At 47.8% G+C, this 27,415-nt stretch overlaps 1 protein-coding gene across 1 annotated transcript in view; it reads left to right on the top strand.

Annotated features, from left to right (window-relative positions):
- SSU72 (SSU72 homolog, RNA polymerase II CTD phosphatase) overlaps positions 1-27,000 on the top strand; it is a 78,184-nt gene extending 51,184 nt beyond the window's left edge. The window contains exons 3-5 of the mRNA XM_060259459.1: positions 15,165-15,304; positions 20,227-20,345; positions 26,265-27,000. Coding sequence (XP_060115442.1) covers positions 15,165-15,304; positions 20,227-20,345; positions 26,265-26,366 — 361 coding nt within the window. The 3' untranslated portion in view covers positions 26,367-27,000. The remainder of the gene's footprint in view (positions 1-15,164; positions 15,305-20,226; positions 20,346-26,264) is intronic.
- Positions 27,001-27,415: the final 415 nt, after the last annotated feature.

Below are 27,415 nucleotides of genomic sequence, written 5' to 3'. Positions count from 1 at the left end.
TAGGTGAGGTATAACCAGAGCAGTGTAAAGCGACACTGTCGCTTTGTGTGATCTGGACGCTACTGTTGACGCAGCCTGAAATTGTGCTTTCCTTTTTAGTTACCATATCACACTGCTGACTCATGTTCAGAGTATGGTCTACTAAGACCTCTAGATCCTTTTTGCACATACTACTGCTAAGGCAAGTATCCCCCATCCTATAATTATGCATTTGATTTTTCCCACCTAAGTGCAAAACTTTACATTTATCCCTGTTGAAATTCATTTAATTTTAGCCCAGTTTTCCAGCCTGTCAAAGATCATTCTGTATCTTGACTTTGCCGTCTACTATATTTGCAACCCCTCCCAATTTAGTATCATCTGCAAATTGAATTAAACATTCCTTCTATTGCTTCATCTAAATAATTTATAAAGATGTTGGACAAAACAGGTCCTAGGACCAATCGTTGAGGTGCTCTGCTTGTCACTCCTCTCCAAGAGGATTAGGAACCATTCACAACCACTCTTTGAGTGCGATCTGTCAACCAATTACAGATCCACCTAACAATAATAGGACCCAAACCACATTTTACCAACTTAACACGAATATTATGTGTAACCTTATCAGTACTGAAATCAAGATAAAGTATGTGCAGCATTTCCCTGATCCAGCAAGGTAGTAACTTCCTCAAAAAAAGAGATAAGGTTAGTCTGACATGACTTGTTCTTGAGAAGCCCATGCTGGCTCTTAGTAATCACAGCTGTCTTTTATAAATGCTCAAGGACTGATGATTTAAAAACTTTTCTATGTATAGACATCATCAAGCTGACAGGTGGGTAGTTGCTCAGATCCTCCTTTCTCCCCTTCTTGAAGATTGCCCAGCCTCCAGTCTTCCTGCACTTCACCTGTTCTCCAAGAATTCTCAAAAATAATAGAGGCTCAGAAATTACATCCACAAGTTCTTTTAGTGCTCTTGGATCCAATTTGTCTGGCCCCAAGGACTTCGTGTCAGTTAAAGAAACTAGGTGTTTATGTACTATCCCTATGCCGATCCTAGGCTGCAACTTCCTTCATCATATGTTCTGTTTTTGCCCTGCTGAGTACCGTTTCCCTCACAAGAGAAGTCCGAGGAAAAGTAGACATTGAGTAGTTCTGCCCTCTCTTCATCACCTGTTACAATTTCATTTTCCTGTCCCTGAAAGGGGCCTACCATGTCCTTGCTTTTTTTTAGTCTGAATATAAAAGAAACCTTTTTGTTTTACTGAGCTTTAGCTTTCCTAACTTTTTTTTTTCTCTCTCTCTCTCTACAAGCACTGGTTATTTGCTTATATTCATCCTTGGTTATAAGCTCCTCCTTCCGTTTCTTAAGTCTTTTTTTTATTTTTCAAGTCTTTAGAAAGCTGTTCTTGGAACTGCCTTGGCTTCTTTAGGCTCCTTCAGTTTTTCCCTCTTATAGCATAGGAATCGTTTGTGATTGTGCCTTTTGTATTTGTTTTAAGAAACTCCCACCCATCCCCCCTTGAACTTCCTTCTTGGTGTGTGGGAGGGTCTTGAAAGCAAAGTGGTGCGAAGTCCACAAATACAAAGCATTACTTCTGCAGTCCATTGTTCTTCATTTGGGTTGCACACTCAAATTAAGGTGGATCGCTCCTGCTATTTTCTTTTTTCTTTAAGAGAAGGGAATGGAAGGAAGAAGCAGACATTTGGTCCATAATTCAAGTTGGCCAGTTTTAATTCCAGTTTGGTGGCTGTTTGTGGTATACAGCCAGAATTGTTACGTTCAACTGATTCACGTACCCAGTTTCCCCTACAGTCTGTTGCTACATCTGCATAGCAACTCTCGTGTTCCTTGTACCTTATATTCCTGCCTCTTCATCACCAAACTAGATATACTTCACATCAGTGTTGGAAATGGGCCTTTGGCATGTTCTCTCCCTGCTTCCCAATCCAAATACCTACCATTTAACTCAGGGGTGTCAAACATGCAGTTTGGGGGCTGAATCAGGCCTCCGGAGAGCTCCTATCGAGCCTCTGAGCAACTAGTTATCTGCTTCCTTCTCCCTATATCTTGCTTCCTTCTGCATAACAGCTTGCTTTGCAAGGCTTGCTCAACTGCACAGGAGCTACAGAGCAAAACCTTTATTTTCTCCATTGGCTGAGGGGAGGATGGTGGGAGGAATAGCTTGCTTTGCCAGGCTCTCTCAATCGCACAGCAGAACTACTGAGCCAAACCTCTCTTCCTTCTATTGACTGAGGCTCCTCCCCCCTCCCAGTCCCGTGGGGAAGGAAGGAAAGAGTCAGAGCTTCCTTTGCCCAGTTCCCTGGATCCCATGGGAGATATACAAAGAAAGCACCTTTAAGACCAACGAGTGCTAACGTTTTAAGCATGTTTTAAGTTTTTTAAAAAAATGTATTTGTGTTTGTGCTCTTTATGAAATTTATATCTTTGCTACTTTTAATCTTAAATAGGTACACACATGGCCCTGCCCAACATGGCTCGGCCCAACCCAATATGTGCCGGCCCAACAAGGTCCCATTTATGTCAGATCTGGCTCTCACGAGTTCGACATCCCTGATATAACTCTTACATAGTTCGTAACTTTCCAACTACACCTTGGAACTCTGTAGGTAGTGTTGATGGAAAGTGCCGTCAGGTTGTAGCCAACTTATGGCAACCTTGTGGGGTTTACAAAATAAGAGATGTTCAGAAGTGGATTGTCACTACCTGCCTCTACATAGCGACTCTGGTGTTCCTTGGTAGTCTCCCAACCAAATATTAATCAGGGCCAACCCTGCTTAACTTCCGAGAACTGAGGAGATCAGGCTAACCTGGTCCCATCCAGGTCATGCCCTGTAGCTAGTAGCTAGTAACTTTAGAGTGATGGTGGAAAGTATCAAGTTCATGGCTACTTCCATGACCAGATATATTCAGATGTGGTTTGCCATTGCCTGCCTCTGCAACTTCAGAGTAGACTCTGTAAAGTAGTGACCCTGGATCTCAACCTCTTGTGCACCCTGTGGGGCTTTGGCGTGCCGATGACACACCCATATGGCTTCCCACCTCGAGAATTTGCCAGTCACTTAAAGACTTAAGCTTCCTACGATACTCAAAACACAGTTGAGGCAAACACAATTCAGTAGGTGTGGCTGGCTGAACTCCTGAATTTTTTTCTGAAGCGCACCGCCTACCCACCCCAGTGCCTCCTGCCTTGTGCCTTGCGACACAAATCATGTAGGTGTGAAGCCGTAGACTGAGCAGGCATTAGACATTTTGGCATTCGATATGAAAAATGAGCCCCCTCCCTCCCATGCTTTTCACACGCAGCAGATGCTAGAGCCTCCAGTCTTTGCCAGAACACTTGCTAAGCTCGCTATGAAGCTTAGCTGCCGAGAGAGAGAGAGAACAGTGCCTCCGCTTGGGTGTGTAGGTGGGGAGCAGGCTGTAGGCTGTGTTGTAATGTTTCCACTGTCACAAGATCCACCACCACAACGCGTCGTGGTGATGGTTCCCGGCTGAGAGCTTTGCAAAACTGTTGAAACAGATTCATTGAGCGTAGATCTGTTTGTGCTATCGGCGACAATAACCTCCTTGTTGGGAAGTCACCATACCGGTGAAGCCAGTCGTGGAGGGTAGAGGGAGGGGAAGGCTTGGCCCCTTGCTTGTAGATTTTCCCAGAAATACGTAGACAGTCGCTCTGGGAAACGAGGACTAGATGGACCATTGGTCTGATCCGGAGAGGTCGCTTATGGTGCTCTGGCTTAGTGTACATGTGTCACTATAGTTCAGGCTTGCACACTAACCAGCAAAAACAGAGTGTGATCTGACCTTAGTTAGATTTGGAGAGGGGTTACAGCAAGAGGGCTCCATTATGCTTAATCCCTATCAGCTACATAAGTGTGTCTAGGTGTCCCTCTGGAAACAGGGTTACCAATTCCTGGTTGGGAGATTCCTGGAGATTTGGGGATGGACCCTGGGGAGGGACTTCAGCCCTAGAGTTCACCCTCCAAAGCCATTCTCCCCCCCCCAAGGGAACGGATCTCTGAAGCCTAGAGTTCAGTTGTAATTCCTGAAGGTTGGCAACCCTAGATGGATGTTGCCAGAAGATGGAGTGATGGCCACAGGAAGAGACAGCTTTGTGTTGTGTGTGTGTGTGTATGGATGTGCACTTGGAGGTCATGGTGACCTCTGGTGGCTGACTTCTACTGGGGGTCTGGAGGATATTCAGAGAGGTGGCTGCATAAAGCCTGCCCCTGCCCTCCTGGCCCTGGTATTCCAAAGAGGTCTCCCATCCAAGTACTTGCCAGAGTCAGCCCCGCTTAGCTTCCAAGATCTGACAAGATCGGGCTTGCCTGGAGTATCCAGGTCAGGGCTAGGAATTGGCATCTTTGAAAGAAGATGGGTCTTTCAGTGGCTACTAGCCATGGTGACTGAAGTTCAGGGACACCCCAATGCCAAAAGGCAAGACCAGGGGAAGGCCTTGGCCTCTCTGCCCTGCTGCTGGACCTCCAGAGGAACTAGTTGGGTACAGTGAGAGATGACAGGATGCTGGACCAGATGGATCACTGGTCTCATCTGGCAGGACTCTTACGTTTTTAAGATGATGTACTGGGTGAACAGCTGGCTTGATCCAGGCAAGGCTCTTGTAAGATTTACTTGCCACTTTTCAACGACATGGCCCTCCAGGCGACTTGCAGCATGTTACAAATACAAAAAGAACCTCTCCCTTCTTCGTCAGCCCCCATTGCTCCCCCACCTTACAGTACAGTAGCTTTCTAGGGTCAGAATCAGGTAAAGTAAAGGGAAAACTCTAGCGGTGGTACATGGACTCCGTTTCTGCAGCCTAATGACTGTGCCGCTGGTGCTGTGATGAGGCAGGGACGGGATGGGGAATAGTCTAGCATAGCTGGATCTCATCAGATCTCAGAAACTCAGCGGCGTGGATGGGAGACCACCAAGGAAGTCTTTGCAGAGGAAGGCAATGGCCAAACCACCTCTGCTCGCTCGTCTTCAAAACCCCCATGGAATGGCAGTGACTTGACGGCATTTTACGCACAGAGAGAGAAGTCTGGGATCTCCTGGAAGATCCTTAATCCCTGTTTCCATTTGGCCCCGTGCTATTGACCACCTGAATCCCCCTAGGGCAAATAGAGGCTCCAAGGGGAAACATGCCTCCCAGTGGATGGTGGGGTCTTAAGCAGTCTGCTGCCCGCAACATACGCAGGCATTGTAAGTCAGAGTGGGACACTTAGGAGTCTGGCTCAGCGGCAGAGCATCTGCTTGGCGTGCCGAAGGTCCCTCGTTCAATCTCTGGCATCTTCGGTTAAAGGGACCAGGCGGGAGGTGATGTGGAAGGCCTCTACCTGAGACCCTGGAAAGTCCCTTCCAGTCTGAACAGGCAGTTTTGACTTTGATGGGCCTAGGGTCGGATTCGGTAGAAGGCAGCTTCATGTGTGACTGTATTCCCCCTCCCCCGCAGTTAAAAACTGGCCTTGTGGGGGAAGGAGGGAGGTGGTGGTGCACATTTCATTTATGAAAATATTTATATCCTGTCTCTTCTCAGGGCTCAAGGCGGCACACAAGTCCATAGTTAAAACATACAAACGGTAGAAAACCTTCCACACACCCCCATTGGTCCTCTGGGCTACGGTGCAGGAGGCTTTGTGAGCAGCTTGACGTTTGCATAGCTGGTGTCTCTGGGGCGATCGTGTTTAAGCGCTCCTCCTTTGTGGATTGCTTTCCACATTGACATCTCCGCCATTGCTATCTCTTTCATTTATGCCTGTGAACCACTGCACGGAGGCTTTGGGAGCAGTCTGTGGAGATGGACTTTAGGTGGAGTAGACCAGGGTTCCCCAACATGGTGCCCACTAAATCCTTTTAGAAAGCAGGTGGGCCTTTTGTCCGGCTGTTCTGATTGGCTGTGCATGTTAAAAGGCACCCTGTTAAACTGAGCTTCCTCCTGGAACGTTGAAGAAGTACTATTAGAGTCAGTGCTTTTTTTTTTTTTTTTTCCTGCCGGAGCTCACAGGAGCGGAGTTCCACCTGGGCTGGCCAGGGTTCCAGCTGGCCCGACCTGCCATGTCACAGCCACATGCTCCCAGGCCAGGGTGTGTGGCCTAATATGCAAATGAACTCCTGCTGGGCTTTTTCTACAAAAAACCCACATTGATTAGAGCAGGAGTGTCATACTTATTAGTTATGAAGGCCGGATCTGACATAAATGAGACCTTGGTGAGCCGGGCCATGTTTGGCTGGTCCATATGTGTACCAATTTAAGATTAGGTAGCAGAGATATAAACTTTATAAAGGACACAGATAAACACAATCAGATATATATATATATTTTTTAAAATGCTGAAAACATTAGCACTTGTTGGTCTTAAAGGTGCTTTCTTTGTATTTTCTCCCATGAGATCCAGGGAACTGGGCAAAGGAATCTCTAGCTCTTTCCTTCCTTCCCCAGAGTATCAAGAGGAGAGGAGCCTCAGCCAATAGAAGGAAGACAGACTTGGCTCAGTAGCGCTGCTGTGTGATTGAGAGAACCTGGCAAAGCAAGCTATCCCTCCCCACTTCCCTCCCCAAGGGAAGAGCCTCAGCCAATGGAGAAAATAGAAGCTTTGCTCTGTAGCTCTGCTTTGTGATTGAGCAAGCCTTGCAAAGCAAGCTGTTAGAAGAAGGAAGCAAAAGAGAGGGAGAAGGAAGCAGATGACAGCCAGTTGCTTGGGGGCCTGATTTGGCCCCCGGGCTGCACGTTTGACACCCTTGGATTAGAGTTTATATATAAGCTTGGCATTATATGGCTGCTTCACCTCCTGGGGCAGCCATTTTGTCACTGTGCCCGCCATCCTCTGTGTCAGAATTTTGAAAGTCTGTGCAGGTTCAGCAAGGTTAGGGACCCTTGGGCTGGATGAATGCTTGCATAAACCAGAAGACAGCCGGTCCCCTTTCTGGTGACTGTCAAAGAACTGGTGGGCCAAGGTGTCTTTTGCCAAAAAAAAAAGGCTTGCTGTTGCACCATGATTCCCAGGAGTCCTCCAGCTTTCCTGGTGTACAGTTTGAAAACCAAGGGTCTGGAGCACTCTCAGGCGTTGTTTGATGTTGAGACTGCTGAAGAGATGGTGGGACAGTCTCGGAGCCAGGCTGGGGGGTGGTACAGCCTTTCAGAATTGGATTTTTGGCCAACTCTGCCCCTAGAGCCAGCAAGGATTATAAACGTCTAATCCCCACCCTGCAGCACAGTCCATGTTGGTCTCGCAACACTCCTGGAAGAAACTCTTTTATGGGTCTCCTAAGTTGCTTGATTGTCACAAGGAACTGAGCCCCCAAGAATCCCCCCCTTTGTTATAAAGTCAAGAAGGGACACAGCTCTGATTTGAATTTAGCAGCCCCATGAGCCTGAATGATGCGTTTATGCAGTGATCTCTCATAGACATAATCTGGCCTCGCTTAAGGTTGCCAGCCTCCAGGTATACACATGAACATATATGAAGATGCCTTATACTGAATCAGACCCTCGGTCCATCAAAGTATTGTCTACTCAGACTGGCGGCGGCTCTCCAGGGTCCCAAGCTGAGGTTTTCCACGCCTACTTGCCTGGACCCTTTTGAGTTGGAGATGCCGGGGATTGAACCTGGGACCTTCTGCTTACCAAGCAGGTGCTCTACCACTGAGCCACCGTCCCTCCCTGGTGGGACCTGGATATCTCCCACTTTTACCACCAGGGCTTTTTTTTTGTAGAAAAAGCCCAGCAGGAGCTCATTGGCATATTAGGCCGCACAGCCTGATGCCAAGCCAGCCGGAAATGTGTTCCTGTGCGCTCCTGCTCAAAAAAAGCCCTGTGTACAGCTAATCTCCAGATTACAGAGATCAACTCCCCTGGAGAACATGGCTTGGGTGTGGCATTGTACCATGCTGTGGCCCCTCTCTTCCCCAAACCCCACCCTCTCCTGGATCCACCCCCAAGGGTACCTCCAAAGATGGAGGTACACCTCTAATATGTGTTAAGTTTGGGAAGGGTACGCTTGCCCTGTATTTTGTGCCAGTCGCGGCCGCCACCTATGCTGCGGAAATCTATTTAAAATCCCAATAAATGTTCACATTACCGAAACTTCGATATAAGTGACTTTCTGAAACACTGAGGGATATTTCGGTGAATCAAATAAACGCTGCTCCTGAGAGGCCAGCTCGACTTGCTCTTAAAATCTTCTAGGATAGTAAAACGCCGGAAGTGAAAGAGCTTTAAAAAAAAGAAAAGAAAAAGACAAGCCTTTATTTGTAGTGTTCTTCCGTTAAAATAGCCTGCCTCTCAGCCAGGTCAGTCAACTAAAATGGAAGCTGATAGACCTGATAAAACTGATTAAAGGTGGGATCTCTTAACAGCTTTATCGATATGAGGAACATTTACTTACCGTGTTTTCATCATCCACAAAGGGATTGTGTGTTTAAGGAGCAGTGCTGAACAGCTAGATTCAAGTCCAGATACATATTAGAGACCAACAGATTTTCAAAGTATAAACTTTTGAGAGACAGAACTCCCTTAATTAGATATGAAGCTTTGACTCTCAAAAGCTGTAAGGTTTTCCTGGACTTGAATGTGACTGTCCTACTGCAGGCCAGTGTGGGCCTCTGAAACCATTACCAAATACTGGAGAACACTAGAAGTCACCTGACCTCTCCAATTTCTGTGTTTAGGCTCTTTTAAAGGCAAGAAGCTGCTTTTAAAAAGAGAAAACCGGGACTGTTTAGAATTTAGATGCAGAATTCAGCGCTCTGTTTTTTAGCCAGAAAGCTGTAAAACCAAATTATGGAAACTGGGCCACATTTAATGATAAGCGTGCCCATGGTTTCAAAACAGAGCGCTGAGACCCATATGGTTCTATGGAAGAACTTATTTCTAAATTCGAGAGTCATCAGCCAGTTCTATCCAGAGTGGACCATCTGACAAAACTTACAACTTGTGACATATGGTTTTCTCATAGGGTTGCCAAGTCCAATTCAATTAATATCTGGGGACTTTGGGGGTGGAGCCAGGAGAAAGGTTGAGACAAGCACAATTGAATTCCAAAGGGAGTTCCGGCCATCATATTGAAAGGGACCGCGCACCTTTGAAATGCCTTCCTTCCATAGGAAATCATGAAGATTGGGGGCACCTTCTTTGGGGGCTCATAGAATTGGACCCCCTGGTCCAATCTTTTTGAAACTTGGAGGGTACTTTGGGGAGAGGCCCTAGATGCTATACTGAAAATCTGGTGCCTCTACCTCAAAACACAGCTCTCCCAGAGCCCCAGATACCCGTGGATCAATTCTCCATTATTCTCTATGGGAATAAATCTCCATAGGGAATAATGGGGTTACCAGCTGACATTTCCCTCCCCTCCCCCTGCTTTCTAATGACCCTGAAGCAGGAGGAGGGCCTCCAAACTGGGGGATCCCCTGCCCCCACCTGGGGGTTGGCAGCCCTATTTTCTCACTGTTTGCCGCCCCCCTCCTTTTGCCATCATGTTACAGCTAACTTACAGTGACCCTTTAGGGTTTTCAAGGAGAGAGACATTTCGAGGTGGTTTGCCATTGCCTGCCTCTGCAGAGCAACCCTGGACTTTCCTTAGTGGTCTCTCATGCAAATACTAACCAGGGCCAAACCTGCTTAGCTTCTGAGATCTGACAAGATTGGGCTAGCCTGGGCTGTCTTGGTCAGGGGCGCCAAACTCTTTCCTTCTCTGGAATAGCCATAGTTCTGGGGTAGGGAATTATTCCATTCTCTGAAACCCATGACCCTGTTCTGACACCTAATTATAAGTTGTGGAGAATCAAATTTTTAGGTTAATCATTTTGACAAAAGAAGCAATTAACTAACCATCCTTCCCCCACCAAATACAACTGTCTGAAAATTCACAAGAGTCCTTGAGCCAATAGGGGAATAGCGAGGGTAGTTGTGCCCGGAGAAGGATTGTACCAGCCCTATCATCCATTCCAGAGAGGACTTGTAAAAGGTGGGGAAGGAAGGCATCCCAAAGGATGCTGGAATAGGGACTTGGAGACGTCTAGAAGTGCTCTTTATGGCTATTAAGAGCCTCTTCACACATGGAGGTACACATCTAAGGATTTAAGTTTGGTCTGTGGTTTGGGGTAAACGGTCTTGGGTTCAGGCCTCGGCAGCCCTGGTTGAATGTTCTAAACTAGCAGGTGTTATCAAAGACCTCCTCCCCCCTACACACACACATACCTGAGACCTTGCCCTTAGTCCTCAGAGTAGAAAATAACTGAGTTTCGCAGGCCGTTGATCTGAAGCTCCATTGGTTCTCTTGGCATGTAGAAGTGTGAATGAAACAACCTCACCGAAATTTCGTTATACGTACATTCAAGGATCTGGACTTGGATACCAGCTTCTTTTTTTAATTTGGGAGGGGGTTGTATTGTGTGTGTGTGTACGCATGTGAGTGTATGTGCACCTGCAAGTCATGGTGACCTCTGGTGACTGACCCCTTCCTGGGGCCTGGAGGGTATTCGGAGAGGTGGCTGAATAAAGCCTGCTCCGTTCTCCTGGCTCTGATATTCCAGGGAGACCTCCCATTCAATCACTTGTCAGATTTGACCCCTGCGTAGCTTCCAAGATGTGACAAGATCAGGCTTGCCTGGGTTATCCAGATCAGGGTGACAGTAGCTTTTTGTGTGAGCAGTCAGACCTGAGTTTACTACCACGTATTGCGTGAAATGGCATCCCAGTATTGGGACTTGCGTTGTGGCTGCCATGGGAGGGGGTTGCCAGAAAGTCTTAGAATGACAAGTGCTCTGTGCCGAGCTGTGAACTATAACCTCCATCCACCATGTGGGATTGGCACAATATTCTCTGTGGTTGCGGAAGACATGATGTGGGGAATAAAGATGAGCGTCCGTTATGACCACATGCAGAGGAGCTGCAATTGTTACAGCTGAGACGAGGACGACTCCCCAACGGGAGGCTGTTTTGGCAACCTCCTTGTGAATATGATGGTCTCCCTCATGAAGACATAGCAGCTTGATCTTCTTCGTGGTCTCTGTGCAGTTCCACACTTGGGTTTAAGCCTGTGCACAAACCCGACCTTGGAGAACTAGCCTCTTGACGTTTTTGGCACTTTTTTTTGGGGGGGGGGGGGGTGGGTTATAAGAAGAAAATAAGAGCCCCGTGGCGCAGAGTGGTAAAGCTGCAGTACTGCAGTCAGAGCCCTCTGCTCATGACCCGAGTTCGATCCCAGTGGAAGCTGGTTCAGGTAGCCAGCTCCAGGTTGACTCAACCTTCCATCCTTCCGAGGTCGGTCAAATGAGTACCCAGCTTGCTGGGGAGGAAAGTGCAGATGACTGAGGAAGGCAATGGCAAACCACCCCGTAAAAAGTCTGCTGTGAAAACGTTGTGAAAGCAACATCACCCCAGAGTCGAAAATGACTGGTGCTTGCACAGGGGACTACCTTTACCTTTTTTATAAGAACAAAAATCGAAGAACGTCAAAAATAAAGAGGTGAGAAGACAGTTGAAGATGGAACGTCTGAGGAAGCTCAGGAGGAAAGAGCGCGGCGAGGTGTGGATGACACGGCAGTCAAAGAAGAACTGAGTGGGAGAGTGCTTTCTCTTAAGCTCCAGGCATGCGCAGTTGATGCCTGATCCCCAGAGTGCGGGAAAAAGCACGCCAAAAATGAATCTCTGAGGTCAGATTCATGCTCAGGCTTAAACCCAAGTGTGGGACTGCACAGAGACCACGAAGAAGATAAAGAGGTTGGTTACCTGTGACTGAAAACCTTCGAGTGATCATTGGTGCATCACACATGCCTGCCCACCCTTCCCCACTGCTGGCATCTCTCGATCACTTATCTTTAAGTTGACAGGACTTACCGGCAGCAGTCAGAAGAAACAGCCAGAGGGTGCTTTCTCCTCACCTCCAGGCACGCACCATTGATACCTGCTGCCCAGAGCTTGGGGAAAGTGCACTGGAAATGTTAGAGGCTAGCTCTGATATTCTCTGAGGTTGGGTTTGTTCACACGCAGGCTTAAACCCAAGTGTGTGACTGCACAGATGACCGCTTGAAGACCCTCAGTTAACAGGTAAGCAACCCGTTTGCCCGCATTCTCCAGAGCCAGTTTGGTGTAGTGGTTGTGTGCAGCCTCTTATCTGGGAGAACTGAGTTTGATTCCCCCACATGCAGCTGTTGGAGTCACCTTGGGTCAGTCATAACTCTGTCAGAGCCGTTCTCTCAAGAGCAGTGTCTGTCAGAGCTCTGTCAGCCCAACCTACTTCACAGAGTGTCTGTTGTGGGGAGAGCAAGGGAAGGAAATGGAAAACCGCTCTGAGACTCCCAACTGAAGGTCGGGGTATAAATCCAATCTCTTCTTTCTCCTCCTCCTGACAGAAGCCCTCCTCTGTTGACAGAAGGGTGCTTTTAGCTGATTTCTTCCTACTGCAGACCCCCAGTTGGCCCCTGATCCTCTTTGGGAGGGGCCCCTGTCCCTAGGGAGAAGGATTTGGGACAGGAATTGGTGAGCAGGTGGGGGCAGTAAAGTCCTATTCAGTGAGCTTCACCCTGCTGAGAGTTCACTGAACACAAGCCAACGTTTCCTGTCCCTTAATCAGTAAAGATTCACATAGGGGCTGTAATGTTTTGGTACAGAACACAGCGCCCCTGCCTGTTGTACATATAGTACTGCCCACCTTTCCTCCACCACCCATCGTATTAAGATTTCTGCACTGATACTCGTGCTAACTAGAGTTGGCCACCAAATTGGGTTTTGAACCTCACTGCAAACCTGAAAATGAAATGGTCGACTGACAGGATAACTTGAGCTGCAAGTGCATGTAGGGAGATGAGGATGCCCTGTACGTGCAGTAGTTCTCCATCATTGGGGTCTAAGCCAATGTTCCCTCTAAGCTGCAGAGCCTTGTGAGCAAAAATTCTACCTTGTGAGCTCCTGGCATTAAAGTTGTGAGCTACAGCCAGTATCATAATGCCCCTGTGTAAATCGATGGTGCGGTCTCATTTGGAGTACTGTGTGCAGTTCTGGTCGCCGCACCTCAAAAAGGATATTATAGCATTGGAGAAAGTTCAGAAAAGGGCAACTAGAATGATTAAAGGGCTGGAACACCTTCCCTATGAAGAAAGGTTGAAACGCTTAGGGCTCTTTAGCTTGGAGAAACGTCGACTGAGGGGTGACATGATAGAGGTTTACAAGATAATGCATGGGATGGAGAAAGTAGAGAAAGAAGTACTTTTCTCCCTTTCTCACAATACAAGAACTCGTGGGCATTTGATGAAATTGCTGAGCAGACAGGTTAAAATGGATAAAAGGAAGTACTTCTTCACCCAAAGGGTGATTAACATGTGGAATTCACTGCCACAGGAGGTGGTGGCAGCCACAAGCATAGCCACCTTCAAGAGGGGTTTAGATAAAAATATGGAACACAGGTCCATCAGTGGCTATTATCCACAGTGTGTGTGTGTGTGTGTATATATATTTGGCCGCTGTGTGACACACAATGTTGGACTGGATGGGCCATTGGCCTGATCTAACATGGCTTCTCTTACGTTCTTATGTTCTTACTGCATAAATTAGTGTGCTCTGAGGTCATCCTTCCTGAGCTGAGGCAAAAACCTGTGAGCTGGAAGCTAACAATCTGTGAGCTAACTCAGCTTAGAGGGAACACTGGTCTAGGCCCTTGATGGGGTTTAGAGGACACTTTTGGTTTCATCACACCTGTAACCCTAAGTTGTGCATCAGCTGGGTGGAAACCGTTAGGGTGGGGGCTTGTTTTTGTCAATCCACAATGCCCCCATGAAACCAATCGAACATCTAGCCTATTTGCACAATACCATCTTTGATTCCGTTTCTTCGTCATGCCAAAGGTGTAACCGAACGTTGGGAGCAAACCGCCGAGCTTCTTACAGTCTGGTCTGAGGCACGCTTACTGTGAACTGAATCCAGTCGGATTTATGTGTCACCCTGCTCAGGATTTTTGTGTGTGCGCGCCAGAGCTGTAATAACATCCACGCACCCCATAGCGCTGTGATTTGTACTTTGTCCCTTTAACAACTGGCCATGTGCCTTAATGTTCTGAATGGTGCATCAAAGTGTGGCAGGATTTTACAGATGAAAAGTGTGCAGAAAGACCGGGCTCTGCTCTGAACAACATACAGTGTAAAGAAAATTTTTGGAAGGGAAAGAGGGTGACGTTAACATAGGACAGCAAGCAGCATAGTACATGTTTGGCATGCTGAAAACGATTGGTTCTGTCTCTTGCTCCCTTAGATTATGGGATATATATGAGTGAGCTTTGAGAAAACACCTGCTTTCTGACAGTGGCCCCAGGAGAGCTGCCCGCAGAGTCGAGAACGCTGAGATAGATGGTCTGACTTTGAATAAGGCAGCTTCATGTGCCAAAGGGAAGAAAGAGAGAAGCAAGGGTAACACCGGGAGCATGTGAGCGAATTCAGTTATTTAGGCCTGACTGAGGGCAGGCTGCAGGACAAAAAGGGCATAGCCCCAGAATTCTTAGATCCGAGAATCTCAGTGCAGTCGTCCGTGTGTCCCTGACTTGTGTTGGAGCTAGGGTGGTGGGGCGATTTATAGCCCCCTGTTCCTCCAGTGCCCTTTCCCAAACAGAAAGCTACCACCTTTATCCACTGTTACCTCTGCTGAGGGGAAATGTTGGTTATCTATTTTTCTTCCTCCATGTTGGGGTTACCAGCCAATCACCGGGGGGCGGGGGAGGGATTTATGTCTGGGAAATAGGTTGCCCTCCCCTTTTCACACTCCTTAACATTGCAGCCCCCAATCCAAAGCTTTTCTTCCTGCCCACATCCTCACAGTTGCTTTTAAACACAAAGATTTTGGGAGCTTGGATCCTCTGCCTGCCTTCACCTTCTGGTTTCTATCCCAAGACAGTTGTAAGGGTGTTTCTTGAATATCTGAATTGACTCTTAAGTCTGGCTGGGAGAATTTTTGGGTGTTCTTGGGGGGGGCGGGGGGGAGTTGTCAGAATGGCTGTAATGCTCCTTCGGTGAGAAAGTGCCAGATCTGTGCTGGGGTGACTCCCTCCCCTTTAAAAATAGGCTATAGTTTGAAACGCCCATGGTGCCGACAATCCCGGTCCCCTGCCTGGTTGGTTTGTTTAAACAAAAGTCTCTTTGCCTGTGGAGTTCCTTAACTCTTGGCCCCCTCAGCTATACACAGAACGGGATCTTGCACATGCTGGACAGAAACAAGCGAATCAAGCCACGGCCGGAAAGGTTCCAGAGCTGCAAAGACGTTTTTGATCTCATCTTGACGTGCGAAGAAAGAGTCTATGATCAAGTAGTAGAAGGTAAGGCCTGGCCCTTAGGTCCAACCAGAGCCTGGCTAGCTTCAAGCTGGGCCCAAGCGAAGAATAGATCCGTCCTGTGGGAGCCCCAGAACTCAGTGTGCTTGCTGTGCTAATGTCTCCGTCGGGATTTTTTTTAAAAAGCATGTGACTAGCCCTCATGGTGGCAAGAATATCCTTGAAAGCCTGAGGGGAAACGGTTCTGAAATCTCAGCAACCAGGAGAGTTCTCCAGTGAGCTGGCCGGTGGGGTGGGTCTCGGGAAGTTGAGTGCCCCACACAGATCCTCGTTAGGGCTAACAGGACAAATGATAAGACTTTCAAAGCTGAGGAGGATTTGTGCATCTGCTGGAATTTCATAAATTTATACTGACTGCGGAATTTAGATTGCAGAATTTTGGTGAACTGATGCTGCATTTCGGGAGGGCTGAAGCTCAGACTTGGCTATGGAACTAGTTCTCGTCTGTGATAGGCTGCAGTATGGGGTCAGCATTCCAGGAGGTGGCTTTCTAGCCAGAAAGCCGAAAATCTCACCACAGCTGTCCTCAAGTGCAGTTGCTTAGGAATAAGTTAATTTGAACAGAAAGGGTTATTTTAAAAATAAAAGCGTTCCATGGCCTGTTTTCCCGCCCCAGGATCTTTGAGGCAGCTTTATGATCCAAAATGAAACCATAGATGAATAAAATCCACGGAATTTGTTCTACTCGAAGAGACTGACTTACCCATTAGGCTCAGTGCCTAGGGCCCACCATACATTTTAGGGGCCCACGGAAATGTTTTAATTTTTTTCCCTCACGAGGGGGGGAGGAAATGAAATTTTAGGGTCCATGGAAATTTATTGAATTTCACCTACAACAGAAGAAAATAAAACGCCGAAGTATTTAAAACTATATCAAAAATAAATATATTTTTAATAATGGGAGGGGCCCACAAAGACAAAAGTTCTTGTGGCTCATGAAACTCACAGTGCAGCCCTGGCAACACCCTTTTAGAACCAGCTGTGGCGGTCATCAAGTGTTGAAGCAGGGCTCCAGAAGCTCCAGAGAATAACAGTTTGGTCCGTAAAATGATTATGGGGCACAGGTGCACCAAACAAGTGGTGTTGGGGTGCATGGTAGAGCACACGGTTTATATGTGGAAGGCCCCCCACATTCAGTCCCCCAATATGTCCTGCTAAAGATTCCTAGAGAACAGCCATAAGGAATTATCCCCTCTTCCCAGAATCCTTGGGAGCCACTGCCAGCTGGAATAGACATCACTGAAGTAGAGGGACTAAACGGCCTCATTCTGTGTAGGGCAGGTGCGTACATTGATGGAGTGCCTTCATAGGATATTCCACAGGGTGCCCACACAGAGGAGGCCCTGTCGGTATGTCGTCCTCCCAGGGTTGGCACAAGAATAGGCGCTCTTCACAGCCCCATCTCTGCAAACACAGAACACGTGTTGGAGCGAGTACAATATGCTTTCATGCTTTTCACTCTCTTCCCCTCCCCACATACAATCTTCAGTGAGTTCAGGGTGGTGTGCAGTTAGATTTATACCATTCAACAACCCTGTGAGGTAGGCTATGCTGAGGGTGGGTGATCGGCTCAGCCAGCTTCACAGCAGAACAGGATTTGAACTTTTCCCCCCTTCTCACTTGTGTCCGAATCACCACATCACACCAGTTCCTGCATAGGGGTGTCCAGGAGCAAATGGAACACAATCCAATAGATCTTGGGGTGGAGGGGGGGGGGCAGTGAAAGCGCTCTGCCTTGCCCGTTGCTGTTTGCAAAAGCAAAGTCCTAGGAACGGCTGCACAGGGAATGTCTTAAAATAAACCAAGAAGATAGCTTTTTTTCCTGTCCCGCCCACCCCCTTTTTAAAAAACCAGGTGGGTAAACAAACCCCCTGCAACTGAAGCAAAGTTAAATCTACTCTTACTGGGCTGGTGGGGCCACCGCTCTGTCTCTGGCACCTGGCTGTGCATTGTCTCCTGCTGCGATGGATCTTCTGCAAATTAGGAAGCAGCCGAGTGGATCTGGCATCTTATAAATAAAAAATGACCGGAGATGGAGGTGTGTCCCTCACCAGCTAGGCTGAGTTCCTTGCCTTTGCTTGGGGGGGGGGGACTGCCCCAAAGCCCAGAGTGCATTAAAGGGAACTGGCTTGGAACTTTCCCCGTCAGCTTTAATGAGCCTCCTTGCCGAGAGATGAATGAAATTTCCACTCGATTCGGCAGCGGCTGCTCCTCTGGAAGCATCCTTATTCGAATGGTGTTCGCTTTTTGTAGCAGGCGGGAAGGACAGTCCATTGACGCTAATTTCCACCTTCCTTTCCCCCTTCCTCTCCCCCCACCATTTGCAGTCCTTCACATAAGTAGCACAGGAGAGCTCGTGAAACCCTGCTGACAGTTCCCGCTAGGAACAGATAATGAGATTTTTAAGCCGGCCCATCTCGCTTGCTTTGTTTTGGCCTGGTTCCTGTTGAGAGGATGCAAGAAACTAGGACCGTTACCATTTGAGAAGCTGCAGCTGAGGCTGTGTGCGGCATCCGTATTGCTTTGTTGGCTGTATGCACCGTTCCTCAATATGGTTATGCACTTGCAGCTTACTTGTGAAGCAGTATTTTCTTCACACGTGCTGTTATGCCAAGTTGATCTGTCACAGGTTTACTTGGCAGCAAATGAGGGGTTTTTTTTAATGCATCAGTTAAGAAGTACACAATGCAAGAAGACATCTGAATCTGAGCAGGTAGACAAGAGTCCCAAGGTTAGGATTCTGCTAGGTTTACCAGGTCCAACTCAGAAAATATCTAGAGACTTTGGGGTGGAGCCGGGAGACTTTCTCATTCCCTAAAATTAATTTAAAAAATACTGCAGTGCAGTTCTCCTGAATTATAGTCTTCATTTTCTCATCCCCCAGCACCTACACTTCCACTAAATGAAAGTGAACTCATACTCACTCTCACAAGGTGGCCAAAATAAACACAGCAAGCACACAGTTTTGTGATCTCACTGGGGCAATTTACTCACACTGCTGAATATAACCCATCTGCTGTTTTTCCGCCAACATCTTCAGATGAATAGAAAATGGAAAGAACAGCCTTGGGAGTGGAGTTTTCCTCCAAACAAACAGAGGGACTGAGCAAACGTAGCTCTGGACCTGGGGACTGGCAAGCCTAGATTCTGCTGATGTGGGTGCTACTATTAGGCCTCAAGTCAAGGTCCTCTTTATGGAGAATGGCTTTTCCCCTCAAGGGTAGTCTGGGCAAGATTTCCTAGGCAGGGAGTTCCATAGGAAGGCTCTCACAACAGAAAGAGACTTGATTCTGTTGCCGCAAGGCCTGCTTTGGACAATAAAGAAGCAGGGCTTCGTCTTACGACATGGGAAAAGGCTGACCAGGTTGGGGCGTTAAAACTATCACCCTGAATCGAGCTTGGGGTTGAACACAAAGCCTTTGTAAAACTGAGCAAGGTGCAGGCGGGGTGCCCATAAACAGCTGTTCCTCATGAGTAGCCCAGCAGCCGTGTGCCAACATGGGTGTCTTAATGCCACCACCTTCACCCTTGGAGGAAGCAAGGCTGGGAGGTCTGCAGTTTGGGTAGCGTAAACGTGCTGAGATTCAGCAGGTGCACAAACATTTTAAATTTTTTTTATTTAAAAACCAGGCCTCGGATTCAGCGGGAGCTCACAGGAGCACAGCTCCCGAACCTTTCTGAGGGTTCCCCCTCCTTCCCACCTTGTCCACTGAATAGTAGGTGCAGCTGCATAACAATCCCTGGATGAGCTTCACCACCTATTTTTCTACAAAGTGACTCCTGCTAAAAACCAAAAGGGGGCGATTCTTGGAAGCCAGGCGGTGTTGTTGGGACAGGATTTCTTGAAAGGTTACTATGCAATTAAAGGGCCAAATATTAAAAACAAACTAAAATAAATCAACCACCATACATGTATTTATTGTAGAAAGCTAAAGCCATTTAAGGTCCCGTCATAAGCCTCTATTCCAGGGGTGGCCAACGGTAGCTCTCCAGATGTTTTTTGCCGACAACTCCCATCAACCCCAGCCATTGGCCATGCTGGCTGGAGGTGATGGGAGTTGTAGGCAAAAAACATCTGGAGAGCTACTGTTGGCCACTCCTGCTCTATCCTATGTACAGTCATAAAACCACTCAACTTGATTATCAAGATAGGCGTAAGGTCAGAGCCTATGTGCCAAGAGTTAAGTGACACCTATCTTGATCAATTCTGGACCATGTGGCATACAATGAGATGCAATATGTATGCCCTTGATTAAGACATAAGGCTGTAGAATAAGAGGCCTCAAGAATATCTTTAAGCCTCTGTCACTTCATTAAATTTCCTTGTGGTCCAGCATTGTTCTATTCTATTCTGTAGTATGAGCCAATATGTGTATTTACCTTTCTGGCCTCTGAAGAAGACCGGTCTAGGTCGAAACGCGTCAGGTCAAGTTGAGTGGGTTCCCATTGTGGTTTTATGATTGTACATAGGATAGAGGCTTATGATGGGCCCTTAAATGGTTTCAGCTTTCTGCAATAAATATATGTATGTTGCTTTATGATTTTTTTTACTCTTTGTTTTTAATGTTTGGCCCTTTAATTGCATATTAACCTTTCAGGTGTCTTACTCCAGTTTTTGAGTTAAGTTTCTTTCCCTTCTTTGTTTTTCCAGGATTTCTTGAAGCCAGATGCTGGGCTTCGTTGTCCTGCTTAGCTTCACCCCAGGCTATCAGTACCAGATTTACACGGGTTGTCAAATGCATCTTTTTCTGGCTGCATAATTTTTTTTTTTTAAACTCTTTAAGGCTGAGGGCGCTTGGCACTGACCTTGGCTGGTGAGAGTTTTCCTTGGAAAGAGATCATTTATTCTTATGTCGCCTTCATGGCTTTTTCCTCTCCCCCCCCTCCTTCCTTTGTGTCTGTCTTAGATTTAAATTCTAGAGAACAAGAGACGTGTCAGCCCGTACATGTGATAAATGTGGACATTCAAGATAATCATGAGGAGGCAACACTGGGAGCTTTTCTTATCTGCGAGCTATGTCAATGTGTAAGTATAAAAGTTACTCTTTGGTGTGTTTTCATAGGTCAAGAAGAACATAAGAAGTGCCCTGCTGGATCTGACCAATGGTCCATCCAGTCCGGCATTCTGTTTCGCACAGGGCACGGAACCCTGATGTTGCCTCCTGGCTCTGGGATTCAGAGAATTAGTGCCTCTAAACATGGAGGTTCCCCTCAGCCACCGTGGTTACTTGAAGATGAAGAAGATGATATTGGATTTATATCCCGCCCTCCACTCCGAAGAGTCTCAGAGCGGCTCCCAATCTCCTTTACCTTCCTCCCCCCCACAACAGACACCCTGTGAGGTAGATGAAGATATTGGATTTCTATCCTGCCCTCCACTCCGAAGAGTCTCAGAGCGGCTCACAATCTCCTTTACCTCCCCCCCCCCACAACAGACACCCTGTGAGGTAGATGAAGATATTGGATTTATATCCCGCCCTCCACTCCGAAGAGTCTCAGAGCGGCTCACAATCTCCTTTCCCTTCCTCCCCCACAACAGACACCCTTTGAGGTAGATGAAGATATTGGATTTATATCCTGCCCTCCACTCTGAAGAGTCTCAGAGCGGCTCACAATCTCCTTTCCCTTCCTCCCCCCCACAACAGACACCCTGTGAGGTAGATGAAGATATTGGATTTATATCCCGCCCTCCACTCCGAAGAGTCTCAGAGCGGCTCACAATCTCCTTTCCCTTCCTCCCCCACAACAGACACCCTTTGAGGTAGATGAAGATATTGGATTTATATCCCGCCCTCCACTCTGAAGAGTCTCAGAGCGGCTCACAATCTCCTTTCCCTTCCTCCCCCACAACAGACACCCTGTGAGGTAGATGAAGATATTGGATTTATATCCCGCCCTCCACTCTGAACAGTCTCAGAGCGGCTCACAATCTTCTTTACCTTCCTCCCCCACAACAGACACCCTGTGAGGTGGGTGGGGCTGGAGAGGGCTCTCACAGCAGCTGCCCTTTCAAGGACAACTCTTACCAGAGCTATGGCTGACCCAAGGCCATGCTAGCAGGTGCAAGTAGAGGAGTGGGGAATCAAACCCGGTTCTCCCAGATAAGAGTCCACACACTTAACCACTACACCAAACTGGCTCTCCAGTTACTGATAGACCTCACCTGCTACTGATAGACCTCACCTCCATGAATCTTACCTAACCCCCTTTTAAAGCTGTTCATTCCTATGGCCCTCACGACATCCTCCGGCTGCGAATTCCACATTTGAATCCCTCTCTGCGCAAAAAGTATATTTCCTTTCGTCTGTCCTGAACCTGCCGCCCATCAGCTTCATAGGACCCTTGTCGGGATCAAATCCAGGGGTCGTCCGGTCAGGAGTTGCCGGGGAGCGGGACGCAAAGGTGACGGCTTTCCCATGCCTTTCGTCGGCACGTTATTTAGGGACGTGCTGGCTTTGAATGCAGAGAACGTAACAGACCTGCAAATTCAGAGCAGAAACTTCCGGCAGCTGCTGTTAAGATGGCTCAGAGGGAGCCTGCAGGCAAGCAAACCATTGAAGGGCGGAAGAGCTCCCCTCTTGTCTGCCCCCTGGCATCTCATTAGGAAAGTCAGATCACATTCCCGTGCACGTGTGAGCTTTCCCAGTACACATCGAAGCACATCGTAGTCCGACATCCAGTTTCCCAAAGCACACAGCCAGGTGCCCTCGAGAAGCTTCCAGGTGGGCCATATGAACATATGAAACTGCCTTATACTGAATCAGACCCTCCTCGGTCCATCAAAGTCAGCATTGTCTGCTCAGACTGGCAGCGGCTCTCCAGGGTCTCAAGCTGAGGTTTTTCACCCCTAATTGCCTGGACCCCTTTTAGTTGGAGATGCTGGGGATTGAACCTGGGGCATTCTGCTTACCGAGCAGATGCTCTACCACTGAGCCACCGTCCCTCCCCAAGGCTGATGGTCTTGTTTTGGTACTTTTGATGCAGGGGTATCCATTTCATCTTCCTTCAGCGATCATGTGGGTAGCCTGAAGCTTTGGAGTGAGTGGCCTCTGTCTCGCCTTTCCAGGCCTTTACCTGTGTAGCCCAGGCTAGCCCGATCACATCATACCCTAGAAGCTGAATAGGCAGTAGGGTAGGCACAGGTTAGTCCTTGGCTGGGAAACCACCAAGGAAGAAGAAGATGATGATATTGGATTTATATCCCGCCCACCACTCCGAAGAGTCTCAGAGCGGCTCACAATCTCCTTTACCTTCCTCCCCCACAACAGACACCCTGTGAGGTAGATGAAGATATTGCATTTATATCCCGCCCTCCACTCCGAAGAGTCTCAGAGCGGCTCACAATCTCCTTTACCTTCCTCCCCCCACAACAGACACCCTGTGAGGTAGATGAAGATACTGGATTTATATCCCGCCCTCCACTCCAAAGAGTCTCAGAGCGGCTCACAATCTCCTTTACCTTCCTCCCCCACAACAGACACCCTGTGAGATAGATGAAGATATTGGATTTATATCCCGCCCTCCACTCCGAAGAGTCTCAGAGCGGCTCACAATCTCCTTTACCTTCCTCCCCCACAACAGACACCCTGTGAGGTAGATGAAGATATTGGATTAATATCCCGCCCTCCACTCCGAAGAGTCTCAGAGCGGCTCACAATCTCCTTTGCCTTCCTCCCCAACAACAGACACCCTGTGAGGTAGATGAAGATATTGGATTTATATGCCGCCCTCCACTCCGAAGAGTCTCAGAGCGGCTCACAATCTCCTTTACCTTCCTCCCCCACAACAGACACCCTGTGAGGTAGATGAAGATATTGGATTAATATCCCGCCCTCCACTCCGAAGAGTCTCAGAGCGGCTCACAATCTCCTTTGCCTTCCTCCCCAACAACAGACACCCTGTGAGGTAGATGAAGATATTGGATTTATATGCCGCCCTCCACTCCGAAGAGTCTCAGAGCGGCTCACAATCCCCTTTACCTTCCTCCCCCACAACAGACACCCTGTGAGGTAGATGAAGATATTGGATTTATATCCCGCCCTCCACTCCGAAGAGTCTCAGAGCGGCTCACAATCTCCTTTACCTTCCTCCCCCACAACAGACACCCTGTGAGGTAGATGAAGATATTGAATTTATATCCCGCCCTCCACTCCGAAGAGTCTCAGAGCGGCTCACAATCCCCTTTACCTTCCTCCCCCACAACAGACACCCTGTGAGGTAGATGAAGATATTGGATTTATATGCCGCCCTCCACTCCGAAGAGTCTCAGAGCGGCTCACAATCTCCTTTGCCTTCCTCCCCAACAACAGACACCCTGTGAGGTAGATGAAGATATTGGATTTATATGCCGCCCTCCACTCCGAAGAGTCTCAGAGCGGCTCACAATCCCCTTTACCTTCCTCCCCCACAACAGACACCCTGTGAGGTAGATGAAGATATTGGATTTATATGCCGCCCTCCACTCCGAAGAGTCTCAGAGCGGCTCACAATCCCCTTTACCTTCCTCCCCCACAACAGACACCCTGTGAGGTAGATGAAGATATTGGATTTATATCCCGCCCACCACTCCGAAGAGTCTCAGAGCGGCTCACAATCTCCTTTACCTTCCTCCCCCACAACAGACACCCTGTGAGGTAGATGAAGATATTAGATTTATATGCCGCCCTCCACTCCGAAGAGTCTCAGAGCGGCTCACAATCCCCTTTACCTTCCTCCCCCACAACAGACACCTTGAGGTGGGTGGGGTTGAGAGGGCTCTCACAGCAGCTGGCCTTTCAAGGACAACCTCTGCCAGAGCTATGGCTGACCCAAGGCCATTCCAGCAGCTGCAAGTGAAGGAGTGGGGAATCAAACCTGGTTCTCCCTGATAAGAGTCTGCACACCTAACCACTACACCAAACTGGCTCTCCAGGGCAGGCAATGGCAAACCGTCTCCAGTTTTTTGGGCCCTGGAGCAAGTTTGCTTGACCTCATCAGATCCCAGAAACTAAACAAGGTCAGCCCTGCTTCGCAATTGGAAGGGAGACCACTGAGGAAATCTAGGATGGCTGTGCAGAGGCAGGTAAGGACAAACCACCTCTGAACGTCTCTTGCCTCAAAAACCTTCCGGGGTTGCCATATGCCATCTGAGACTTGACAGTACTTTCCGCTCATTGCATGCAAGCGCTCTCAGTGGGGTTGGGGGTGGGGAGAGAACAGACCATGGGGCAGGGAGGTGGAGAACGTCGGTGCAGCCACATCTTGGCCAGTTCTGGGGGAAGCGTACTACACCTTTGGTGGGTGCTTTGCCAGCCTTACAGCGCTCTCCTTGTACGTGTCACAGTCTTTGTGTGCAAAGCGCAGAGCCGCTGTGGCTTTAACATGTCCAAACTGCTTGCATACGCATTAAGAGAGTCAGTTAATGGTTGAATCTCGAGCGCGGTCAAGGCGCCGTCTTTTGCTTGAAAAAGAAACGGGACCAGCTGCGTTTGTAAGTGGGTCAAGAAGCTTGGGGCAGACCTGGGAATAGAACCTTCCTCTCCGGAGGACTCCGCTTCTGCCAAAACGAGGCCGCTCTGCTTACATCTGAATGAAGCAACTGGGGGGAAGAAAACTACAGGCTTTGTGTCAAACTCAGTTTTTAAGTGTTGCAGGTACACCTCACTGCCCAGTTGCGTTCTTCGTTCCATAGTTTTCTGGGGGAAATCTCGCAATTCTGGTCATTCTGGCTCATCTAAAGCAAGCTTCTAGTCCCCATAAATGAGAGTTTAAAATATGAAACAAGCCAAAACGTACCTTAGGATGAGCAGACCTTGAGTGTCCCAGACTTGAGGCTTCTGTAGCCGTTCTGCATCCCTGTAGCATGCCGTTACAGAGTAGCGTGTTTGAAAATGTATGCCGAGAAGCTTCCAGTAGTTCCCACTGTTCCCAGAATTTAAGGGCAAACATTCAAAGCTCAGTCAGAAGCGGGACGCCTCATTTTCAGCACTGCTGAAAACATTTCACAAGTCGTGGTGAGAGGTTTGAGTTTATCTCTCTGTGGGTGTGTTCTTTTGCGTTTACAATCACAAAAAGAACGGGTCCAGAGGAGGGCGACAAAGATGGTGAGGGGTCTGGAGACCAAGTCCTATGAGGAAAGGTTGGAGGAGCTGGGGACGTTTAGCCTGGAGAAGAGGCAGCTGAGAGGTAATAGGATCACCATCAAGTACTTGAAGGGCTGTCATCTAGAGGATGGTGTGGAATTGTTTTCTGTAGCCCCAGAAGGTAGGACCAGAACCAATGGGTTGAAATTAAATCGAAAGAGTTTCCGGCTCAATATTAGGAAGAACTTCCTGACCGTTAGAGCGATTCCTCAGTGGAACAGGCTTCCTCCTCGGGAAGTGGTGGGCTCTCCTTCCTTGGAGGTTTTTAAACAGAGGCTAGATGGCCATCTGACAACAATGAAGATCCTGTGAATTTAGGGGGAGGTGTTTGTGAGTTTCCTGCATTGTTCAGGGGGTTGGACTAGATGACCTTAGAGGTCCCTTCCAACTCTGTGATTCTAAAGCTGATGATTCACCATGGATTTTTTTAAAAAATTAATCAAATAGGTGATCTCATCCAAATGGAACTCTTGTAGTGAGCAGGGCTGACCAAAAAAAAAGCCACAGTGTGTGTTGTTGCTGTTTAGTTTTTTAAATGGTTTTTAAAACGGTATCAAAATGTGGAGGGGGGGGGGGCGGCCAAGGGCTGTCCAGGTACTGCCGGTTTATGGCACCCCCTGGTGGGTTTTTCAAGGCAAGAGACATTCAGAGGCGGTTTGCCATTGCCTGCCTCCGGGTCACCACCCTGGCGTTTCGTGGCGGTCTCCCATCTAAATACTAGCCAGGGCTGACCCTGCGCAGCAGGATTGGGCTGGCCTGGGCTGTGCGGATAGAAAGATATTCCCTGCACTAAAACGGCCTTTCTCCTTTTGTTATGCTTCCAGATACAGCATACGGAAGACATGGAAAACGAAATAGATGAGTTGCTACAGGAATTTGAAGAGAAAAGCGGACGGACTTTTCTTCACACGGTTTGCTTCTATTGAAAGCACGCCTCGTCTCCTTCTCTAGGCCTTACACTTGCAGACTAAAGAAGCACGCGGTCACATTCTGAGTCGACTGGACTTTTCGCCCTTCTCTTCGGAGAGTGACTTTACAACTTTTTTTTTGTTTTCATTGTTGCTGTTTAAATTTTTCCCCTCTCCTTTCTTGGTGGCTTTTTGTTTTTGTTTTGTTTTTTAACTTTATTTTTGGGTGTTTCGATGTTGAAACACAAGGACGAACTGTGTGTATGAAAACAAAAGACATTATTATAAACATAAACGCTGCTTTATTTAAGAGAGTTTTAAAAAATCAAGATTTTTAAAAAACCTCCCCCCCCCAAAACAAATCTTCCTTCTTCTTTCTCCCTTCGATATCCTACTTTTAGCGGTTACAAGTAGGGCTTTAATTTTAAAGGTAATATTTCCAAAATGGTGTTGTTTGTGTTTTCCAGCTAAAGAAAGGTTTTATTTTTGTCTTGGAGGTTTATTTTAAGGAGAGGGGGGAAGGAATACCTTTTTTTTTTAATTTGAATGGAATAGACTGAATGTCTGAGATGTCTAAAGTATGACTGAGATAAATACCTGTATATTATTAAGAATGAAATTGGAAATCTCCAATAAATCCAAACAGCTCCAATTCTGCCCTGTTGATTTTTAGGAGGTTTTTTTCGCCCCAAGAAGGGCTTGGATGGGGGTTACGGGTTGTGAAATCAGCCCCTATTGGACTGGATCGATTTTGTTATAAATATTTATTTAGTTGGTTTCTGTCTCCACCCTCACTGTAGACGGGCTCATCCTGTCTTCCCTCTGCTGGTCTGGATGCCAATTGTGGAGTGAAGTCGACATGATGGTGTCCTCGCGACCACCCTGGGGCTGATGCTGATTTGAGTGTCAAAATGGCTGCATCCCTCTCTCCTGTCGCTGTTACAATAGTTGAAAAGGTCTGCAGGGAGCGGGGGTGGGGATGAAGAGTACTGCGTTTTTCATTCACCCTAAAATGGTGGCAAACCTAGCTATGGTGAACCTAGGTAATGTAACAAAAAATAGAGACA

This window comes from Heteronotia binoei, chromosome 18, assembly GCF_032191835.1.
Source record: "Heteronotia binoei isolate CCM8104 ecotype False Entrance Well chromosome 18, APGP_CSIRO_Hbin_v1, whole genome shotgun sequence".
Taxonomy (NCBI): Eukaryota; Metazoa; Chordata; class Lepidosauria; order Squamata; family Gekkonidae; genus Heteronotia; species Heteronotia binoei.
This window is presented reverse-complemented; position numbering and strand designations above follow the sequence as displayed.